General features: G+C 47.4%; 2 protein-coding genes across 2 annotated transcripts in view; both read right to left on the bottom strand.

The window, feature by feature from the left end:
• Positions 1–466: 466 nt before the first annotated feature.
• LOC118211555 (proliferation-associated protein 2G4) lies at positions 467–10,271 on the bottom strand. Its single transcript, XM_035388871.1, has 13 exons — positions 10,078–10,271; positions 8,206–8,334; positions 7,729–7,834; positions 7,337–7,406; positions 6,751–6,843; positions 6,430–6,493; positions 6,236–6,314; positions 5,714–5,792; positions 5,490–5,623; positions 5,235–5,329; positions 3,248–3,375; positions 2,897–2,950; positions 467–2,647 (listed from the first exon to the last, which is right to left on the bottom strand). The coding sequence occupies exons 1-13, from the start codon at positions 10,160–10,162 to the stop codon at positions 2,585–2,587; spliced, it is 1,179 nt and encodes a 392-aa protein (XP_035244762.1). The 5' UTR covers positions 10,163–10,271; the 3' UTR covers positions 467–2,584.
• A 2,440-nt stretch (positions 10,272–12,711) lies between these two features.
• The window catches only part of LOC118211802 (receptor tyrosine-protein kinase erbB-3-like), a 34,126-nt gene continuing 27,898 nt past the window's right edge, over positions 12,712–18,939 (bottom strand). Inside the window, exons 22-29 of the mRNA XM_035389287.1 lie at positions 18,574–18,729; positions 17,901–17,976; positions 17,495–17,641; positions 17,211–17,317; positions 16,377–16,559; positions 15,882–15,959; positions 15,180–15,441; positions 12,712–14,796 (exon numbers count right to left, since the gene is read on the bottom strand). Of these exons, the coding sequence (XP_035245178.1) occupies positions 13,979–14,796; positions 15,180–15,441; positions 15,882–15,959; positions 16,377–16,559; positions 17,211–17,317; positions 17,495–17,641; positions 17,901–17,976; positions 18,574–18,729 (1,827 nt within the window). The 3' untranslated portion in view covers positions 12,712–13,978. The remainder of the gene's footprint in view (positions 14,797–15,179; positions 15,442–15,881; positions 15,960–16,376; positions 16,560–17,210; positions 17,318–17,494; positions 17,642–17,900; positions 17,977–18,573; positions 18,730–18,939) is intronic.

The following is an 18,939-nucleotide window of genomic DNA, read 5'->3' as shown; positions in this document are numbered from 1 at the left end:
CATCGTTACGCTAAAAGAAACGTTTTCAGTCTTCAATACATCATAGTGAAACAAAGTTTCTTGTGTTCATACACAAGATTCAAATTTAGCATTTTCATTCATTTGTCATAGCACCACCATTTGGTCAATTAGGTCCAACACAAGCTTGCAATACAGGAAGCGATTTTGAGTAACTCCATGGATTTTATAAGCATATTAAAAACATGGTGGAAAGAAAGGAAAATAAATGTACTACTAGTACTACTAATAATAATAATTAGAGGCAGGGTTGTGAAGGAAATACACTGGAAGACCACTCACTTTTCATACACGACTTACATACACCCACAGTGCAGTCAAAAAATATGCAAATATACCCCAATAACCACACAAACCTCAGCCAATGGCTCCCCATTGCTACCACACATCATTCGCTTAATGTTTGTAAAGGTTAGGCAAAGTAAAACACACAAACACGTACAAAATATAGGTTTGGTATTATTATAAAGTTTATTTCAATTATTTTTTTCCGTTTTCAGCAAAGAACAAAAACGAACAAAAACAAGGGACAGGCCGTTTTCTTCCTCCACCCAAAAATTCCGGCACACTGTCTCTGAGCCTCTTTTTCAAAAACAGTGTGTCTGACCCAAAGGCGAATGTATGTCAGGATAACACTACCCCCTCAAAAAGCGACAAGTGAATGCGTGTTCGTTTTACCGGGACATTTAACGGCTTCTTGCTCCAAGTTACAGTACAATTTGAAACCCGGAAATTACGACGGTAGCTCCGGCACCCACGGAGTAAGCGTAGGGGTGATCAGCTGTCACTGCAGGACACTGCGTCTACCTCCACAGGACCTTCAAACGGCGTTGCTAAATTCTTCATTTTGGGTTTGCGGTCTTTTTTTGCCTTTAATTAAAGCGTATGCTCGCAGCGGCTGAATGTCACAGATCTTCTTTAACGTTTAAGTAAAGGGTAGGAGGTTCCCCCTGGTGTTGTGGGAGAGTGCAAAAGCAATGCTCACTGCTCTAACAAGCTACTGATGGTGTGAACCCAAATTCCAAAAGTGACGTCACCGTTCGCAACAAGGGAGAAACATTCATCCTTTTCTCAGACTCCTTACCCACATTCTGATCTGCACACAATTAACAAATTCCTTAATACCAAAAAAAAAGAAAAAAGAAAAACAAGGGGTCCTGAACAGCAGTTTGCTACTTCAACAACAGGTAACAAGCGACCAGCTGCAGCCAATCGCATTCCCTGGTCACTGGCATGTCGACTCGCCACCCGAGTTGTAAATGAGGGATGAAACATTGTGACGACAATCTGGCGACCCGAATCAAATCTGGCAACCAAGTCCATCTGTCTCGCTGAACTGCGGGGGGAGTGCTTTTGGAGGTGTGGCTGCAGAAGTCTAAAGTGAGCCCAAGTTCATGATGGAGAAAAGGAAGGTAATTAGCACACGCCAGCCTAGACGAACCAAAAGGAGCGGAAGACAAGCGTTCCCAAAAACGAATGGGTGTCAGTTAAGAATCACACTGGAGGGGGGAGGGGTGTGCAACCTGACTACAGTGAGGTATACCCTTTGGGAAATAAAGAAAAAAAAACTAGGGGGGAATGTAATACCCGCGTAGTTTTCCAAATTCATAGGGACTCAAAATGGGCGCCTTTTCCGCAAGGTATGTTAAAAGTTAGACTCTCAAGAAAGCAAATGACTGCCCTAGGAAGGGAGGCAGGGTGGGATGGCAGTAGCGGGACACGCCCATTCTGTGGTTTACTTTGCCCTAACAGGGTGTATGTGTGTGTGTGTGTGTGTGTGTGCGCGTGTGTGTAGGTATGCGTGTGTGCGAGATAGCTGTGTCCTTCTCCACGGACAGAGAGTGGATCCTACCGGCGTTCTCTCTCCAACTGCTCTGTGGGAATGTCGTTTGCCTGCCTAAACCTCCAAACTCATTTCAGCCTCTGACAGAAGAGAGAGGAACTGGCCACTTTGCTCAGCTAACATGGTTCCAACTGGCTGCTGGCAATTTAAAGAATAAATTCAGACAGGTACGAATTTTACATGTGAGCATTTGCAGGAATACTTGGTCAACAGAATTCAAACTAGTTTTTCAGTCATTCAGTAGTCCTCGAAGCATGCTCTGGATCCTAATGCTCAGTGTGTTGATTGTCCACACCACACTGCTGCAAACTACTACAGTGTAGGATAACTGATGCGATTTTGACCGATCGCATCATTTTTGAGACGCTGGGACAAACTGAGGAGTGGAGTAGCAATGAAATTCAGCTACAAATCATGGCCAAAAGTGCAAAGGATTCCCGTTCAAAGAGGTGGCCAGGTTAGCTGAAAGATTCAGATCTTAAGGGCTCTTTTCAGCCAAAAAAACAAAACAAAACAAAACAACAAAAAAAAAAGCCCTTTCCAGTTAATGTCCAGTTTTAAATTTGGGGCAGTAAGCGCTAATGGGGACCGGAATTAACAGGCTTTGCGGTGGGGCCGACAAGATTTCGTCTGAAGGGTTTCTGTTCTTTGGGGTGTTTGCGGTGCGTGTGTGTGTGCGCGTGTGCGTGCGTGCGTGCGTGTGTGTGTGTGTGGGGGGGGGGCCTATTCCGCTGCCTCGTTCTCTTCCACCGGCTGACCTGTGGCGTTCTCTGCATTCTTGGAAGCCTGAGAAAAGATAAATAGGATGGAGAGGTTTGGAGGAGGGTCGATGGGGGTGGCATGGGGGGAGAGAACAAGGTACAGGGGGGTTTTAAAAGCCATGCCACCCTTCAGTTGCATGCCCAAACACAGGGTACAGAACCATGAGAAAACCATAAACCTACCGCTTTTCCTTTACTCTGCCTTAAAATGTTTTCAACAACGAAAGTTTTCCAAGAGGGTAAAAAAAAACGAAGTAGAACCGAGATCACATACCTTCTTTTTCTTCTTCTTCTGAGTCTTGCGGCTGGCAGAGCTCTGTAGCAGGGCCTGGGGGGGAGGGAAGGGGGGGGGGGGCGTTTAAAACGGTGCACCAGCCCTCTCACGAGGGAAGCGCCCGTGGGCTTTATCGCACCTGGCACAAGACCAGACCTGACGGATCCCTACCCAGGACACAAAGCTATTCAAAGCACCACCCAAACACACCCCCCCCGCCCTCAAACCTCAGCTCCTGAGCCTGATCCCATAATTCCACATCTGTGCAGATGTTTGCATTCCTCCTCCTAAACACACCCCGCTTCCTGGGTACCCACAATCCCTCAGCGGCGCTGGCGTGCCGGCCCTCACCTTCAGCTCTGCGTCCTGCACCTGGTGCTCGGACTTGTACAGCTCCGGCTCCAGGGGCCCGCTGGTGATCCTCAAGGGGCCGTTGGCCATCAGGAGGACCGTGAACTTGAACTGCGCCACAAACTCACCTGGGGAAACGCAAAAAAAAATGCCACAAGGCGTTACGTTCACACCAAAAAACTACAAGCAAAGCAAGGCAGGTTTTCGCTCAAGTGTGCTAGACGATGATTGCTTTTGTTGTAAGGATTTCTTCATTGCTTCATTTGAGGTACAAACAGCGACACATTTGCACAGCCGAATATGTCGCCGCACAATTCTGATTATGACTGGAGGGACACAGGCAGATTAAAAAGACTAGCTTGGATGGCAAATAACAGTGTACCCCACAGGCTAAATAGGGCATACATACTGGAGAGTAATAGCCAGCAACACACCAAAACAGCACACTGACTTATATCTAAATAAATAAAATACACCTTAAAGTCCTTGATATTTGGTTGTCGTAGTATCCCTGGTGTCCATGCACAGGGAAAGAATATTCAATTTTGCCACAACGAATCAGCCTAAAGTACAATACTACGCTTGAAAGACCTTGTCACGACTCCACTTCGAAGGCACGGCAACCAGAGATTAAAAAAAATAGAGCAGGCCATCAAAATGTTTGCCAGTGATTGGATTAATGAAATCACGCAGTGCATCTCCAAGTTGCCGGGTTCCTCAAGCACAAGATTTGGCATTTGAAACTAAAATAAACCCATAAATACGTATAAATACTTTCTGTGAAAAGTACAAAGCGTGGTCTGTGGAAGCCTTCTTCAGCTGTAGTCTGACAGAAATCGGATGTCTGGCTTTATTGCATTTCTATAATTTAACCCGTGCTGTCGATGTTCACGCTGAGGATGCATGAAGCCCCTGGGAGAGAAGTCCCAGTACATGGACTAATTAAGCAGCGACTCCGCACACTGCAACACCTGACCCCCCCTTCCACGTTTCAGACAAGGTGACCTTTTCCTGAGAAAAAAGGTCACCTTTAATAATAAAACTGACGGTGGCCGAAACAGGCATTCGCCTCGTTGCCCAATAACAGGCAAACTGAGAGACATTGGACCAGTCTGAATAAACAGCTGACTCAAGCATTCCAGTCTGGACCGTCTCCGGTGATACTTGGGCCTGCACGAAAGGGAGCAAGGTAGTCATGTGACCGTACGAGTCAGTGGTCCCCCCCCAAGTCTGGATATTTCAGGCGGAAGCATGCTCGCACACCTGAAGCGGGGAATAAACAGTCCAATATGCCGCACTCCACCTCCACACCCAGTCTTGTCAATTGGCTTTAGTTTCGCAGCCTCCACGCCTGCACTTTTATGATGTCATAGGTCAGTGGTTCCCAATGCCATTCCGGGAGACCTACTGTCCAGTAGGTTTTCACTCCAACCCTAATAAAGCACACCACGTCCAACAGCTAGAGATTTCATCAAGCTGCTCGTCAGTAGAATCAGGTGTGCCAAATTAGGGTTGAAATGAAAACCTGCAGGATGGTAGATCCCCGGGAACAGGGTTGAGAACCACCGTTACATGTGAATCAAATAAAAACAATGAAATGATTTGTGTATCGAAGCGCCTGGTCCGCAGTCAGCATCTGCGTGGTTTCAGCCAGGAAGCTGGCCTGCGGTACGGCTTGCTAACGCCCACGGGTAGCCGACCGTGGGCGTCGCGTTCCAGTAACGGCCTTCCGCGCGAACCTCAACTGCGATTCACAGGGTGACGAGGAGCAGGTTTAACGAAGAGAGAGAGAGAGAGAGAGAGAGAGAGAGAGAGAGAGAGAGAGAGAGAGAGAGAGAGAGAGAGAGAGAGAGAGAGAGAGAGAGAGAGAGAGAGAGAGAGAGAGAGAGAGAGAGAGAGAGAGAGAGAGAGAGAGAGAGAGAGAGAGAGAGAGAGAGAGAGAGAGAGAGAGATGGAGCAGAGTACACTCCCACGCGTGCACACTCACCCTCCTTCTCGTGGAGGACGTTGAAGGGCTGCAGCAGCTCGTGCTTGGCGCACTCCACCACGCCCAGCCGGGCCTTGGCTTCATCCTCGAACGCCCTGAGGAGACGACGGGCAGCGAATGAGGGGAACGGGGCCAAAACGAGATGACAAGCAAGACGAGCAGCGGCTGAAACATTATCCGCGGCGAGGTTTCGGGGGGGGGGGGGGGGAAACGCGCGTGCGGACGGGGCGGGAGCGAAGCCAGACGCGCCCGTACCTCAGAGTGAAGGGCATGGTGTCGAAGCGCCTCTCCACTTCGCTGAAGAAGGAGCGGGACGTCTTCATCTTCAGCCCGTACTGTTTGCTGGGGTCCCGCTTGTAGATGGTGGTCCTCTGGCCGGCGTCCCGTGCCTGGGGGGGGGGGGGGGGGGGGGGAGGTTAGCGTTCGGCGCGGCGGGTGAGACGCCAGCCCGAGGTCCTGACTCGCTGTGGCTCTCTTACCTTCCCTTCTCCGGTACTGATCAGCACGTCCACCGCGTAGACCTCGTGTACCTCGAACTCCGCCGTCTCGTGGTCCTTTCTGGGGAGGCACACGGAACGTCAGCCAATCACAGAGAAAGATATAGTGCCCATTGCTTTTTCAGCTGGAATTTTTATAAACCTTTTATGCACTTTTTTTGTGCAGTTATAAGGTGTAGATCCTTGCATCATTTCCAAAATTTCAACATAGAAAATGAGCGGCATATTTGAATCCTGTGTATGATTTCAGTTATATTTTTTTAATATAGTGGACATTATAACCCTGGCAGCATGAACCATTCATTGGTGGTGGGTGAGATGAGTTGAGTTCCCACTTATCATTGTTTGAGCACTTTGAGTGTTCAGAAAAGTGCTATATAAATGCAAAGAATGATGCATTCATTTTAAAGTGGCTTGCGTGTCATATGTATGCTGGTGTTTGTTCCTCCTCATGTAGGTCAATGTGAAAGCATGTATACGGAGCTGAAGCACAGGCCTGCTTACTTTTGCTGCTCGGTGGGATTCTGAATGATGGTCTTCTCTCCATCGATGACGTGCTGCTTCAGCTGGTGGGACAGCATACCTGAAACGCACACAGGGAGGCTGTTACCAATGCACAGAACCGGGCAAACGCACAGAGGAGACACAGACTCAGACAGGAAGTAGGTGTGAGAGGGGTGGGGCTATCGCTAAATCACCTTCGATGGCCGTGCATTTGAACGACTGGGCGATCGTGTTCCACGCCTTGGTCACCTGCGTGTTCTGAAGGAGGGACAAAGGAACAGAACAAATTAGACCACTCGTAAAAAATCTGGCAGTCTTACAGTTTTACAGAAATCTCCAGTCAAAGCTGCTTTGTTTCTACAATACAGCTGATAAGCACAGCAGGTGGGATAATGGATGCCAGAGCTGTAGTACAAATGAAGGTCAGGGGCCATGAAAGACACTTCAAAGGCAGCGGGCTCAGCCTGACGACCTGAACTCCTTCACCACTCTCCCTTCTCAGCTCCGCCCCTTACCTGGTTGCCAGGTTTGACCAGGCGAAGGGCGGCCTCCGCGCACAGGTGGGCGGCCTTGATGACATCAGCCTTCCGGCCCGTTACAGGTGCCTCCTACCAATGGGAGAAAGGAGGGATTTAGAAACAGAAAGATGAGCAGCCAATCAACATGTCAATCCTTAAGCGGTCAGTGGAGTGGAGATAATTAGCCTCCGGTGGAAACTGGACCGGAACCACAGGGTCAACAATTCTCTTCCGTACAGAATGCTGAAGACTGGAGACCGAAACAAGGCAGGAGATGCCATTACCAGATGGTTCCTGACGGAATAAACGTGAATACAGGATATACACATGCGTGCATGCATATATAGACACGCATGTACACTGTCGTCATCACGCCTGTCAAGTAGGGTGATGTCATCGGTAATGGGACCGGGTCCAGAACATTATGACTCAGAGGCCTGGCCTTTTGGGGATGTGGTGATGTCACTGCACCGTGGATCAGTAAACCAAGGTTTGGTTCCCACATCTGGTAACTAAGCTCCTTTCCTACTGTAAAACCGCCTCCTTGTCACAATAGCGCTCTAAGCCGGCTACTAGTAGCTACCTTAGTCGCTCCGATGACGAAGCTGTGAGCCACGTTAGCGATGAAGCCATCCACGTGCACCCCAAGATCACTGCAGAGAAACAGGCGGGAAGGGCAAGAGAGAACATTTAACTACGTTACTAGTGCAGGTGCATTAGTCCTGAAATTTCTGCAGCTAAATATGAATGATCATTTTGGACCTCATTCTACCTAGACAGGAACCTGAGAAAATCACACCTTCAGGAATTCTAAGAGGTCAGATGCAGATTGAATAAGGGATATGGACAAAAAAGCCATAAAACTAAAATGTACACAACAGTAAAACACCACAGGCAAGTAATGCCAACACATCCACAGACAAAAGCAAACTAATCCGACTCTATACACACACTAAGGGGAATAAGGGTGCCTACATTTTGACCAGGTCTCCTTCCTTGAGTGTGTAGTCAGGGTCACTCTTCAGAGGGGAGAAGTGGCACACGCAGTTATTGACCGAGACGCTGGTGGGGAAGGCGATGCCTAGAAAAGACAAAAGGAAGCTCACCCCCCGCCCTTAACATCTGTACGACTGCAAAACCAGCCCCCCAACTCTCTACTCTGTGTGTTCTGAACCGTACAAGTCACTCTGTAACCCCAGGAAACAGTTGCTAAGCAACTGGTATTGTAACTCAAAAGACTGTAGGTCTAATTCCAAGGTGGGGCACTGCCATTGTACCTGTGTCCAAAGTATTTAACCCCAGTGACTTCAGCGGTAAGCTATATACTGATAACCTGAAAAGAACTAGAAGCGCAGTTGTGTATGTTGCTCTGAATAAGGGTAAATGAGTGTAGCCTTGTGCTTTGCAACTGAATGTAATGTTGTGGCTGGGATTTAACACCCTGCCCCTCACCTTTCTTCATTTCTTTCTCCTTCTTGAAGATCTTTCCGGTCTCCACCATGATGAGGGAGTCTCCTTTCTCGCAGAGGGAGAGCACGGACACCCCCACCTTGGCCGCCTCCACCACTGCCCGCAAGGCCTCTGACGGGACAGGAACATAAACAAGAACAATTTAATTGGGGGGGGGGGGGAGGCAACAGATAAAAAGGAAGCAATCACACCCATGGTAATGTGAGGTGACAAAACCAAAACTGCAAAGTGACACAAATTACTAGATTTAACTAATGTAAATGGCAGTCTGTAATATGTGAAGTGGCAACCAGGATCAAGAAAGAAGTTGTACCTGCAAAACTTAATTTGCCAATTACACCATAAATTGGCTGATGCCATTTGGTGGGAGAGTTACTTTTACCAGGAACAACAAATCAATATATAATTGTTGCTACAAGAGGGGAATCAATGGGACAGACAACCATGAGGTCACAGCTGATGAGACTAACTGGAAATAGCTTGATGCCGAAAATCACAATGGGGATGACGTCATAAGTACAACCACAACGAGGGCCCTGTCAGCGTTTTGGGAAACCTACCTATCTGGGTGCAAGAAAAAAAGTACAAAACAACAATCAAGCTAGCTTAACAACAAAGCAACGGTGACCCACTTTGTTAAAATAGGCTTTTGTCAGAAGACAGCTGTTCGAGCTAAAACGTTCGTCGGCAAACTAGCTTGAAAGTAACGTTATCGGCTGTACGTTGCAAGCAACTTATCACAGCTGTGTTTCAGTCAATGTAGAGATGCCAAGCAACTCAGCGTGAGTCTACATGTGGAGTGACAGAAACGTGGACAGATTTGATTGCTATTTTGAGGCCTTTGACCCAAGTGAACCCAAGTATGAAAGATTACTGGCAACGCAAGTCAAGGGATACTGCAGTTAACGAGCTGTTTTTAAGCTTTAAAGTAGTTGCAGATAGCAAGTAATTTTTTTAAAGATGGGTAGTCATTATTTCGTCCGCAGTAGCTAGGAACATGCAAAGACTGATGTCTAGAGGCAGCTGATTAGCCAAACTTAGGACACGTTTCTATGTTTCTGAAACGTGTAATATCCATCCATCCAGTCATGTGCAGTATTGCTTATTTAAAAAGCTACTTTGTGGGTCAGGATAACCTTAACTAGATACCACCAAAATATGCTACAGCGCGTCTCCTTCGTAGGAGATGCACTTAAATCCCTTGCAAGTTCAAGCTATCAAATTAGCTAGCCAAGCTATTAGTATAAAAGGCTCGCACAGTGGCAATGACGCTCAGATCCAATTTATGTACTTTTATTATAACGTTACAAGTGCTATTAACATATCACAGGGTAGCTTCCATATAGCTAGCTAACATTAGATGACAAGAAGGGCAACGGCTAGATGGCCAGAAAGCCAGTCTAAGTTCAGTCTAACGTGCCGGTTATACGCGTAGTTAGCTTGTGAGCCGACCCGAAAGTTTCAATGAGGCAACAGATGCCTATTGTTAGCAACATAACTAACGTTAACACTTAGCTAGCACGCAAGTCTATGCTTTCCCCACGAGGAATTTGTTACTTAACCGCTGAAACTAGATGTCATTATTTCGTCAAGAAACCACCTTAGGAAGTGAGTCGATTTAAACTGACAAGCAATAGCCTGCTACCGTTATAGACCATAGCCACACGTGTAGCTAGATACTAGGCCTTGCATGTTCCCTCTCTCTGCACGCTCAGCTACGCGCTTTCGCTCGTGCCATGGCACATGGCCGCGACTGCACTACTACAGGCAGGTGCCCTGGATAGCGGTGACGTTACAGCGGCCGGACACAAAGAGCCCCACTATATCCCGGACAAAATCAACAGGACCACTTACGGTTAGCAATGTCACCCCCCATTTTGTACTTGGTCACCACCAAGTCTTCGGCGATGGTCTGCTCTTGCTGCTCGTCGTCAGACATCTTGCCCAGCAGCTCCGTATCAACTTTCCGCCGATGTGTCAGCAGCGAGGTCCGTCACACAAACAGGCTCGAATCCGCTGCTCCAGCCCGGCCTCCTCCTGCCCGGAAGCTCCTCCCATCGCGTACATACGTAAGGACGTGCGCGCAACCACAAATAACCGCCAAAACTTCGCAGAGTATCTGGCCACTGTGAATCTGCACCCTGGTTGTATTTTTTAACAGACCGTGGCATATTAATAAATCGCGGTCTTCGCCGCCCGTTCACTGTCGGATAGGCTTATGCACAGAATATTTTATGAATTCGTGCGAAAGATTCACTGAGCCATTTTGAAAATGAATGCTGCAATATATAGGTTGAGTACATTCTCATATTTTATGACGTGGTACATTTGCTGTAAAGATCTTGACATTTAGAACATCTGCTATTTTCCTAATGTTAGAAAGGACAAAAAAAAAACTCCATTGTGCTTCTGTAGGTGGTTCTGCAGCCTACATTTCTTGTTGCAAAACAAAATTTGACATCCAAATGGATACAAATTAAGCAATATCACACAAGACGGAGTGCTGTGATTTGGTCATAAGTAACAGGCCGCAGGCCGAGGATTATATTAGCCTATTATAGCCTCCACCAATACAAACTACTTCCAAATCCAGATTTGGGTGCATTCGCCTATATTGGCAGAGGCGATATGCTTTACCTGCAGTATTCCCTGTTCAGATGCAGGTTGTGGTTATGCAAGATCATAGACCAAAGTGAAACAAAACTAAGTCCCCCCATTTACTTACATTACTGGTACAGTTTTTTAAAGCACCTTTTACTTTATACTTTTTAAAACAATGCGCTGTTAATTTCCCCAAAGTAGTCTAACCTGCATATCTTTAGATTGTGGGAGGAGGCAAGGTTATCCAGAGGAATCCCATACAGACATAATGTGTGAACTCCACACTGAAAGGCTCAAACTGGGAGTTGAACCTTAGATTGTCTTGCAGTGAGGCAACAGTGCTATCCACTGCACCACCACAAATTGTGAACATGCATGTTGCTCAGCAAAGAAGCCAACAATTGCCTGAAACTTAAATGTAGCATATTAGCAAGTATTTGTAGTTTGTCAAAATGTAAATGGAACGTTAGGAGACCCCTTACTCCTCACAAGTACTATGGGATCTTTAAGGTGTGAGATAACAAGTATGTGATCAGAATGTTCTTAACTGAATGTTCTAATGCTGATGTAACAATCACTACTGGTAATTGAAGGCAACAGTGTTCTAGAACACTGACTTCTTTCTCTCTTGTACACATAGAAAATGTACACAAATAGCCACACATTCACACTCCCTATATTGCTGACATACACATATAAAGTCTCTCTCCCACTCTCTCTCTCTTTCTCTCTCCCTCCCTCCCTCTTGTTCTCCTGGTCCCACAAATACGGTTTTTATAGGAACTGCTTACTCTCAGAGAACACAGTCCTGAAAATGGTTTAAAGAAATTACACCTGAATGAACCCCAAGCATCTGAAACATTGTCCTCAGGACAGACAAGACCAATGTGGACTTGTTTGGCTATAATACACAATAGCATGTTTGCCGAAAACCAAATATCACCACAAGAACCTCATGACAACTGTGACGATTTGGAGCTGTTTTGTAGCCACTGGACCTGGACACTTCACAATCATTGAGTCCACCATGAATTCCTCTTCATGCCAGTGTATTGTAGAGGACAATGGGAGACCATACACTACATGGCCAAACGTTTGTGGACACCCCTTCTAATTTGTGGGTTCAGCTACTTCAGCCACACCCATTGCTAGCAGGTGCATAAAATCAAGCATACAGCCCTGCAATCTCCATAGACAAACATTGGCAGTAAAATGGGTAGTACTGAAGAGCTCAGTGACTTTCAATGTGGCACTGTCATAGGACGCCACCTTTCCAACAAGTCAGTTAGCCAAATTTCTGCCCTGCTAGAGCAGGATAAATGCTGTTATTGTGAAATGGAAACGTCAAGGAGCAACAAAGCGTCTGCTAAATGAATGTAATGTAACATGAACTCAGCTGCGAAGCAGTAGGCCACACAAGCTCACAAAATGGGACCATTGAGCGCTGAAGCGCATACTATGGAAAAATTGTCTGTCCTTGGTTGAAACACTCACTACAGAGTTCCAGACTGCCTCTGGAAGCAACGACAGTACTAGAATTCTTTGTCAGTGGCATCATGAAATGGGTTTCCATGGCCTAGAAGCTGGGCACAAGCCTAAGATCACCATGCACACTGCCAAGCATTGGTATAAAGCACACCGCCGTTGGACTCTGGACCAGTGCATTCTCTGGAGGGATGAATCATGCTTCACTATCTGGCAGTCTGATGGACGAATCTGGGTTTGGCGATTGCCAGGAGAATGCTACCTGCCTGAATGCATACTACCAACTGTAAAGTTTGGTGGAGAAGGAATAATGATCTGGGGCTGTTTTTTAATGTTTTGGGCTAGGCCTCCTTAGTTCCAGTGATGAGAAATCTTAATAGTTAGAGTTAACTTTATTAGTCATGTTTAAAAACATGAAATTTGTCTTCTTGGTGCACAGACAGGGAAAAAGACAGAAACAACATCATACAAGATCATACATCAGCAACAACATCATATATAACATGAAACATAGTCATATCACCGACATGTAGAACATAAAATATGCTACAGCATACAATGACATTCTAGACATTGTGTGCTTAAAACTGTGGCAACCGTTTGGGGAAGGCCCTTTCCTGTTTCCGCATGACAATGCCCCACTGCACAAAGCAAAGTCCATAAAGAAATGGTTGTATGGAGTGGAAGAACTTGACTGGTCTGCACAGAGCCTGACCTCAACCCAACTGAACACCTTTGGGATGAATTTGGGCAACTGCGAGCAAGCATTATCGCTCAACATAAGTGCCCAACCTCACCAATGCTCTTGTGGCTGAATGGAAAGCCTTCCCAGAACAGTGGAGGCTGTTATAGCAGCAAAGAGGGGACAGACTCCATGTTAATGTCCATGGTTTTGGAAAGAGATGTTCAACACAAAGCACATAAGGGTGTCATGTTCGAGTGTCCACATACTTTTGGCCATGTAGCGTATATCCAATAGCTAAAGCTTGGCTGAAAACAAGATTGGCTTGAAACTAGGAGTTATCCCATGAATTAAAAACCAGCATCTCGATCATACCATACATATTAGTAAAATATTAGTGGTGAAAGAAATGACAGTTTGCCTGATACCTTATAACAAATGTACAAAAGCAAATTGGAATATTTGAAGAAAATTTATTTCGTATAAAAAAACTTCACTCATGGTACATAAAAAAACAGAATAGGAAAAAGAGAAAACACAAAACACATAGACTTTACCTGGTGAGAAAGCTCAGCTTATCTACTGGCCATTTTAGCTTTCACCCCCACATAATTTGCATTTTACTTGCAAGCCCTACCAAAACTCCCTCCCCTTTGTTATAGTACACTTCATTAAGACACACTAGAACACCAACACATTGTGTGGATGAAACCGTGTAAATAGTGGAAATATGAAACAAACGCCGAGGAACGGTTTTTGACGACCGCGCTGCCGTCGTCCGGCGGACTTCGCCGTTCGCGTTCCCTCGTACCGGGTGAACTTCTCCTTGACCGTCCTTCATTGACTCCAGTGGGAGCGCTCAAACTTTTCCTGAGCTACGAACGCTCCGTTCGCCTCCTGACCAAACAATAAAAAATATTTAAAAGCGGCGAGCCGGGCGGGCCGCTCGTCCGGGAGATGCGGCGGGGGACGGAACGTTTCGTGGCGCTACGTGCGCACGGCGTCCGCTTTGAGGAACAGCCTGCTATGCCAGTAGTCGGGGTTGTCGAAGGAGCGGTCCCCCGACTCCCCCGCCCCGCCGTGCAGTTTCAGGTACCCCCCCGCCGACGAGCGGCGGGCCCCCTCGGACGCGGCCGCCGCCCCGCCGTCCCCGCCGCACGCCGCCAAGTTCTCGTACTCGCTGCGGTCCCCTCCGCCAGGGGGCGCCACGAGCGAGTCCATCTCCTCGTACTCGTAGACCTCCCCCTCCACGGCCCCGCCCCCGGCCCCGCCCCCGGGTCCCTGCACCCTCAGCCCCCCCCTGCCTTTCAGCGTGGGCCTCAGCCTGGGCTGCTTGTTCACGTAGTGATAGTCTTCATTGTCTTGTTGCTCGTTTGCCCCCTCCTCCTCTTCCTCGTCCGCCTCCGCCTCCCTCTCCCTCGCCGCCGAAGCCGCTCCCCTGGTTTCGACGTCCCTCTTGGAGCCGGCGCTCCCGGTCCTGCTCCCGCCGCTGCAGATGTCCATGTACTCGTACTCCACGGGCTCGGACTCCCGGCTCTGCCTGCGCCCGTCCTCTCCGCTCTCGTCGTCCGTCGTCGAGGACAGGCTGTTGCCGTTGCTGTCTAACGTCACCGCCCTCCTAGCCGGGAGACTCGCTCTGGGTGGCACGATGGCCCTGCAGTCTGTATAGAGGGACTGCCCGTGGCCCTCCGCCCTGTCTCTGTCTCTGGGCAGCTCAGAGGGCCTCCTGGGAGAGGGCAGCAGACACGTCTGTTTGTTCATGTACTCGTAGTCCTCAGAGGGAGAGTCCTGCTCCTCCACTGAGCCTGGCGAGGGACAGCGAATAAAAGGGGTGAGATCTAATATTTAATATTCCCAAACTGTGTTTCATTTCCCTCAATTATTGATGCTTGGCAAAGTATTTCCACATTCCACCCTGTGTGTTTGAAACCGGATAAAGCCATTCCCTGGATAGGTAAAGGAATGAATAAAAAAATAATAATATAACTAATAAAATAATAACTGAACATGTAAAATTTAAATACATTAATCATTTTAATATGCTATAACTACAGTTCAATAGCTCTCACTAGGAACATCCAAAGCAAAATCCTAAATATAACAAGTGGTTTTTTATATTTGTCATTACTGTCGCATGCATACACACACACGCGCATGCGCACACACACACACACACACACGCACAGACCTTTCTCCAGGCTGTCGGCCGCCCCTGGCAGCACATATTCGTTCTGGTCCTCCTCCCCTTCAGTCTGAGGGGAGGGCGTCTCAGAGGGGCTGGAGGCACTGATTCGCTGGGAGAGGTAAGCGCTGTCCTCCCTGAACCGCCTACTATGCATGCTGCCAGCCAATGAGAAGTCCTCCATCTCAAACTCCAGGACTGTGCCTCGGCCCTCCGAGCACTCGGACGCCGTCCGTGCCGAATTCAGCCGGGAGCGGGGGAACCGCATCTGGGGGTCAATTTCGTGTCAGAGAGATTCCGTTAAGGCCTCTGCCAAATGCACTCGAATGGGACCATTGAAAAAGCCACACGTATAATAACAGAATATTCATACTTAATGTGTTATAAGCACAAACACAATCAGCATGTATAAGATGTATAATCATATTAGTACATATTATATGTACATGTTATATGCAAAAACATGTTTGTAGGCTTAATGTAGCCACCAGGCAAGACCGATGCTCATAGTTAATACCTAGCTTGCCAAAAGATTGAGCTACAGTTACATTACGTAGATAGATACGGTTTGGGATTGTCAACTAAACGGTTGACCTGTAACATAATGCTGGCTGAAACTTAGGACAAATCAGATTGTGGGAAAACAAACACATAGGGCTGTAACTTCCTTTTCCAGGTTCTTCAGAGGGAGATATCATTGGGCCTCACCTGTCTAGAGTACTCTCCTGGGCCAGGTGTCATAGGCAGGTACCCGGCCGGGCCTGACAGAGCCTGAGAGGAACAGAACTAGAGAGGGAGAGGGGGGCACCGTAAGTCCACTTTCACACCCCAAAAGGGTCAGAAGTAAACATGACATAAGCAGAATAACAGCCTGGAAGTACTTTCAGTTGAACAGATTCAGATAGATAGCGTACTGCCATCTTTTAAAATAGGACATTAAAAATGAAGCTGCACTAAGAAGCTTACTATATGTTAAAGATAAATGCCAGTTATATATATTAGTCAAAGAGAAACGCAGCACAATCTAGAAGTATAATTTTCAATTACAGTATGTGTTAAAATTCATAAATGCAATTTAATATTTTACAAATTGCGCACTAAGACCATTAGCATATTTCCCTGCTGGCATTAATAACATATAAAGTAACCTATAATGTGTATATGTTTCTATAATATTCAAGCACGTGCGATGACAAGGCTCACCCGGTAGGAGTCGTGCCGGGGGCGATTCTGGCTCCGGTTTCGAGGCAGGTAAAGGGAGTCCACGGAGTCCATGCCGTCGGTCAGGTCCTCCTCGTCCTGGTCGTCTAGCTGCGTCTCCAAATCAGCCAGCTCCTCCCCCCGCTGAGCCTCATCCAGGGCAGCCTCTGGTTGGCTGCTGTCCACCTGTGACGGGAGGAGGGCGGGCCAAACAAGCCTTCAATCAAACACTGTGCATTTGCTCACCTTGAACAAGCCTTATAATGTAACTACATAACATATCATGAAGATCGGAGCAGGCGACTCAGCCCAACAATGCTCACCGGTTTCCTTCCACTAAAGTGTACGTAGCGTTAGGTTGCCTACAACTAGATACCTAGCGCCTCATAAACTTAGACCAATTTTACTTTTTCTGCCATTTTCAAATGGCTAATTATTTTTGTAGACTGTATTTTCATCACTGCAACCTCTATGAATTTGGGAGGGCACAGACGAACTGAAGCTTTCTTCTGAAATATGCGCCAATCACTTCTTTTCACTCCACAGACCAGCGACTGAGCAGCCCAGCCACTGTGTCAGAGCAGTGCTCCTCACGAGCAATGAGACACGGCCGTGGCACCAGCTGAATAAGTCCCTCCCAGGGTCAGGCAATGCTAAATCACACGCCACTCTGCAGACTAGAGCTGCCAGTCACAGTCAGCACTGACACGGTCTGTGCCTGATACCAGACCGTGGGGCTCACGCACACACTTCTGCAGGGTCCTAACAGGATGAGTCACATGACCGCCTCCACCGCCACAGCCCTTTACTAACTGGCCTCAGCGCGACCCGACTCACCTCCCTGGTCTTTATTACTAGGTAGCGGGGCGGGTCCCTCGCCATCCGGGTGAACTCGCTGGCCAGCTCCTTGAAGGTGGGCCGGACGTTCTCGTCAATCATCCAGCCTGCCAATCAAGAGGAAGTCATTGCGTTCAAAGGCCAACCATTTTATTCATGTAAACCACAGTATGTATAGACACAACATAGGTATGTTAGCATGTACAACCTGTGCTGAGAGTATGTGTGTGAGAGAGAGAGAGATGGAGGAGAAAGGGGAGGAGGAGGGGGCGAGAGAGGCTCACATTTCACCATGACCATGTAGACATCAATGGTGCAGATCTGCGGTTGGGACAGACGCTCCCCCTTCTCTAGCAAGTCCGGCACCTCCTGGGGTCTCATGGCTGCGTAGGGCTCTGCCCCGAATGACATCATCTCCCAAACTGTCACTCCTGTAGAGGGACATTACATTTCACTTAGTATGACATAAAGGAGTTACCTAACCAATGAGTGTTAAATAAATAAATACAGACATAAACAATCATACACACATACACGTTGTTTCTTACTCTCTTTTACACGTAAAAAAAAACATGAACACAAACTGACACACACTCACACCCTCTATATTGCTGACATACACATATAGTCTCTCTCTCTGTTTCTCTCTCTCTCTCTCTCACACACACACACACACACACACTCACTCACCATAACTCCAAACATCACTCTGGTGTGTGTATCTGCGAAACAGAATGCTCTCGAGGGCCATCCACTTTATTGGGGTCTGATAATAAAAGCAATAGAGAAGTTAAATACTCCTAACAGTCGTGTCCAACCTGAAATGTTCTCCGTCCACTATGGATCACACCAGGGCTCAAGACCAGGGTTTCCAAAACGCAGCCCTGAGGACCCCTTTGTTTACTGGTGCCTGTTCCACCTGAAATAGCCATTTCCGCCAACTAATTGGCTGTTAATTTAGCTTTAGCCTGTGAAGGGGCTATAGTATGTGCACTTGATTGGTTGGCTGGTTGATTGACAGGTTAAATCACACCATACTGATAAATGCTGAAAGTGTAGACACCTTGTTACTGATCAACCTGTCAGGAACAAATACTTAAAAAAATCAAATGTAAAGGAAACAGCTAAATTTAACAGCAAATTTGCACTGACTACCAAAATTGTGCATGTTCCCATGTTACCCAAGCAAATGACATCACGGGGTGGAACAAAAACCAGCTTACCCAGGGAATCCCAGGATTGAGTTGATGGAGCCCGGAGTCAGACATTGTGAGACACACAAGGTGCTACAGTGAGGTGCACTGTCACCTGAGGTGGGAGGGACCTGAGTTTCCTGACGGACAGTGCAAAGAACGAACCGTACCTTGACCTCGTTGTAGAAGTACTTCTTGTCGTCGGGGTACAGCAAATCGGCGATGCCGTAGTCGGAAATCTGGACGATGTAGTCGCTCTTCAGCAGCACGTTTCGAGCGGCCAGGTTCCTGTGGACCATGCGGTGCTCCTCCAGGTAGTACATCCCCTGAGAGAGAGAGAGGCGAGTACAGGTGAACGTGTGTCACACATCCTGTACAGATACCGTAGCATACGTAGTCTCTTTGAAAAAATCTATCATTTAAAAATGTATTTTCTGTGAAGGCATGAAATGTCCCTTATGATGGGATGACAAAGTGATATTTGACTTGACTCACCCATTCACCCACTCATTCACTCACTCACAAACCCACATTCT

This window comes from Anguilla anguilla, chromosome 13 (genome assembly GCF_013347855.1).
Source record: "Anguilla anguilla isolate fAngAng1 chromosome 13, fAngAng1.pri, whole genome shotgun sequence".
NCBI lineage: Eukaryota > Metazoa > Chordata > Actinopteri > Anguilliformes > Anguillidae > Anguilla > Anguilla anguilla.
Note: the sequence above shows the minus strand (reverse complement) of the source record. Positions and strands in the feature narration are given on the sequence as shown.

Excerpts from the sequence above, each read along its gene's own strand:
- LOC118211555 (XM_035388871.1), bottom strand. The coding sequence starts at position 10,162 with ATGTCTGACGACGAGCAGCAAGAGCAGACCATCGCCGAAGACTTGGTG. Across the intron at positions 6,844-7,336 it reads TCGTCATCGGAGCGACTAAG|GAGGCACCTGTAACGGGCCG; the intron begins GTAGCTACTAGT and ends TCCCATTGGTAG. Across the intron at positions 3,376-5,234 it reads CGTCCTCCACGAGAAGGAGG|GTGAGTTTGTGGCGCAGTTC; the intron begins GTGAGTGTGCAC and ends GCGTTTCCCCAG.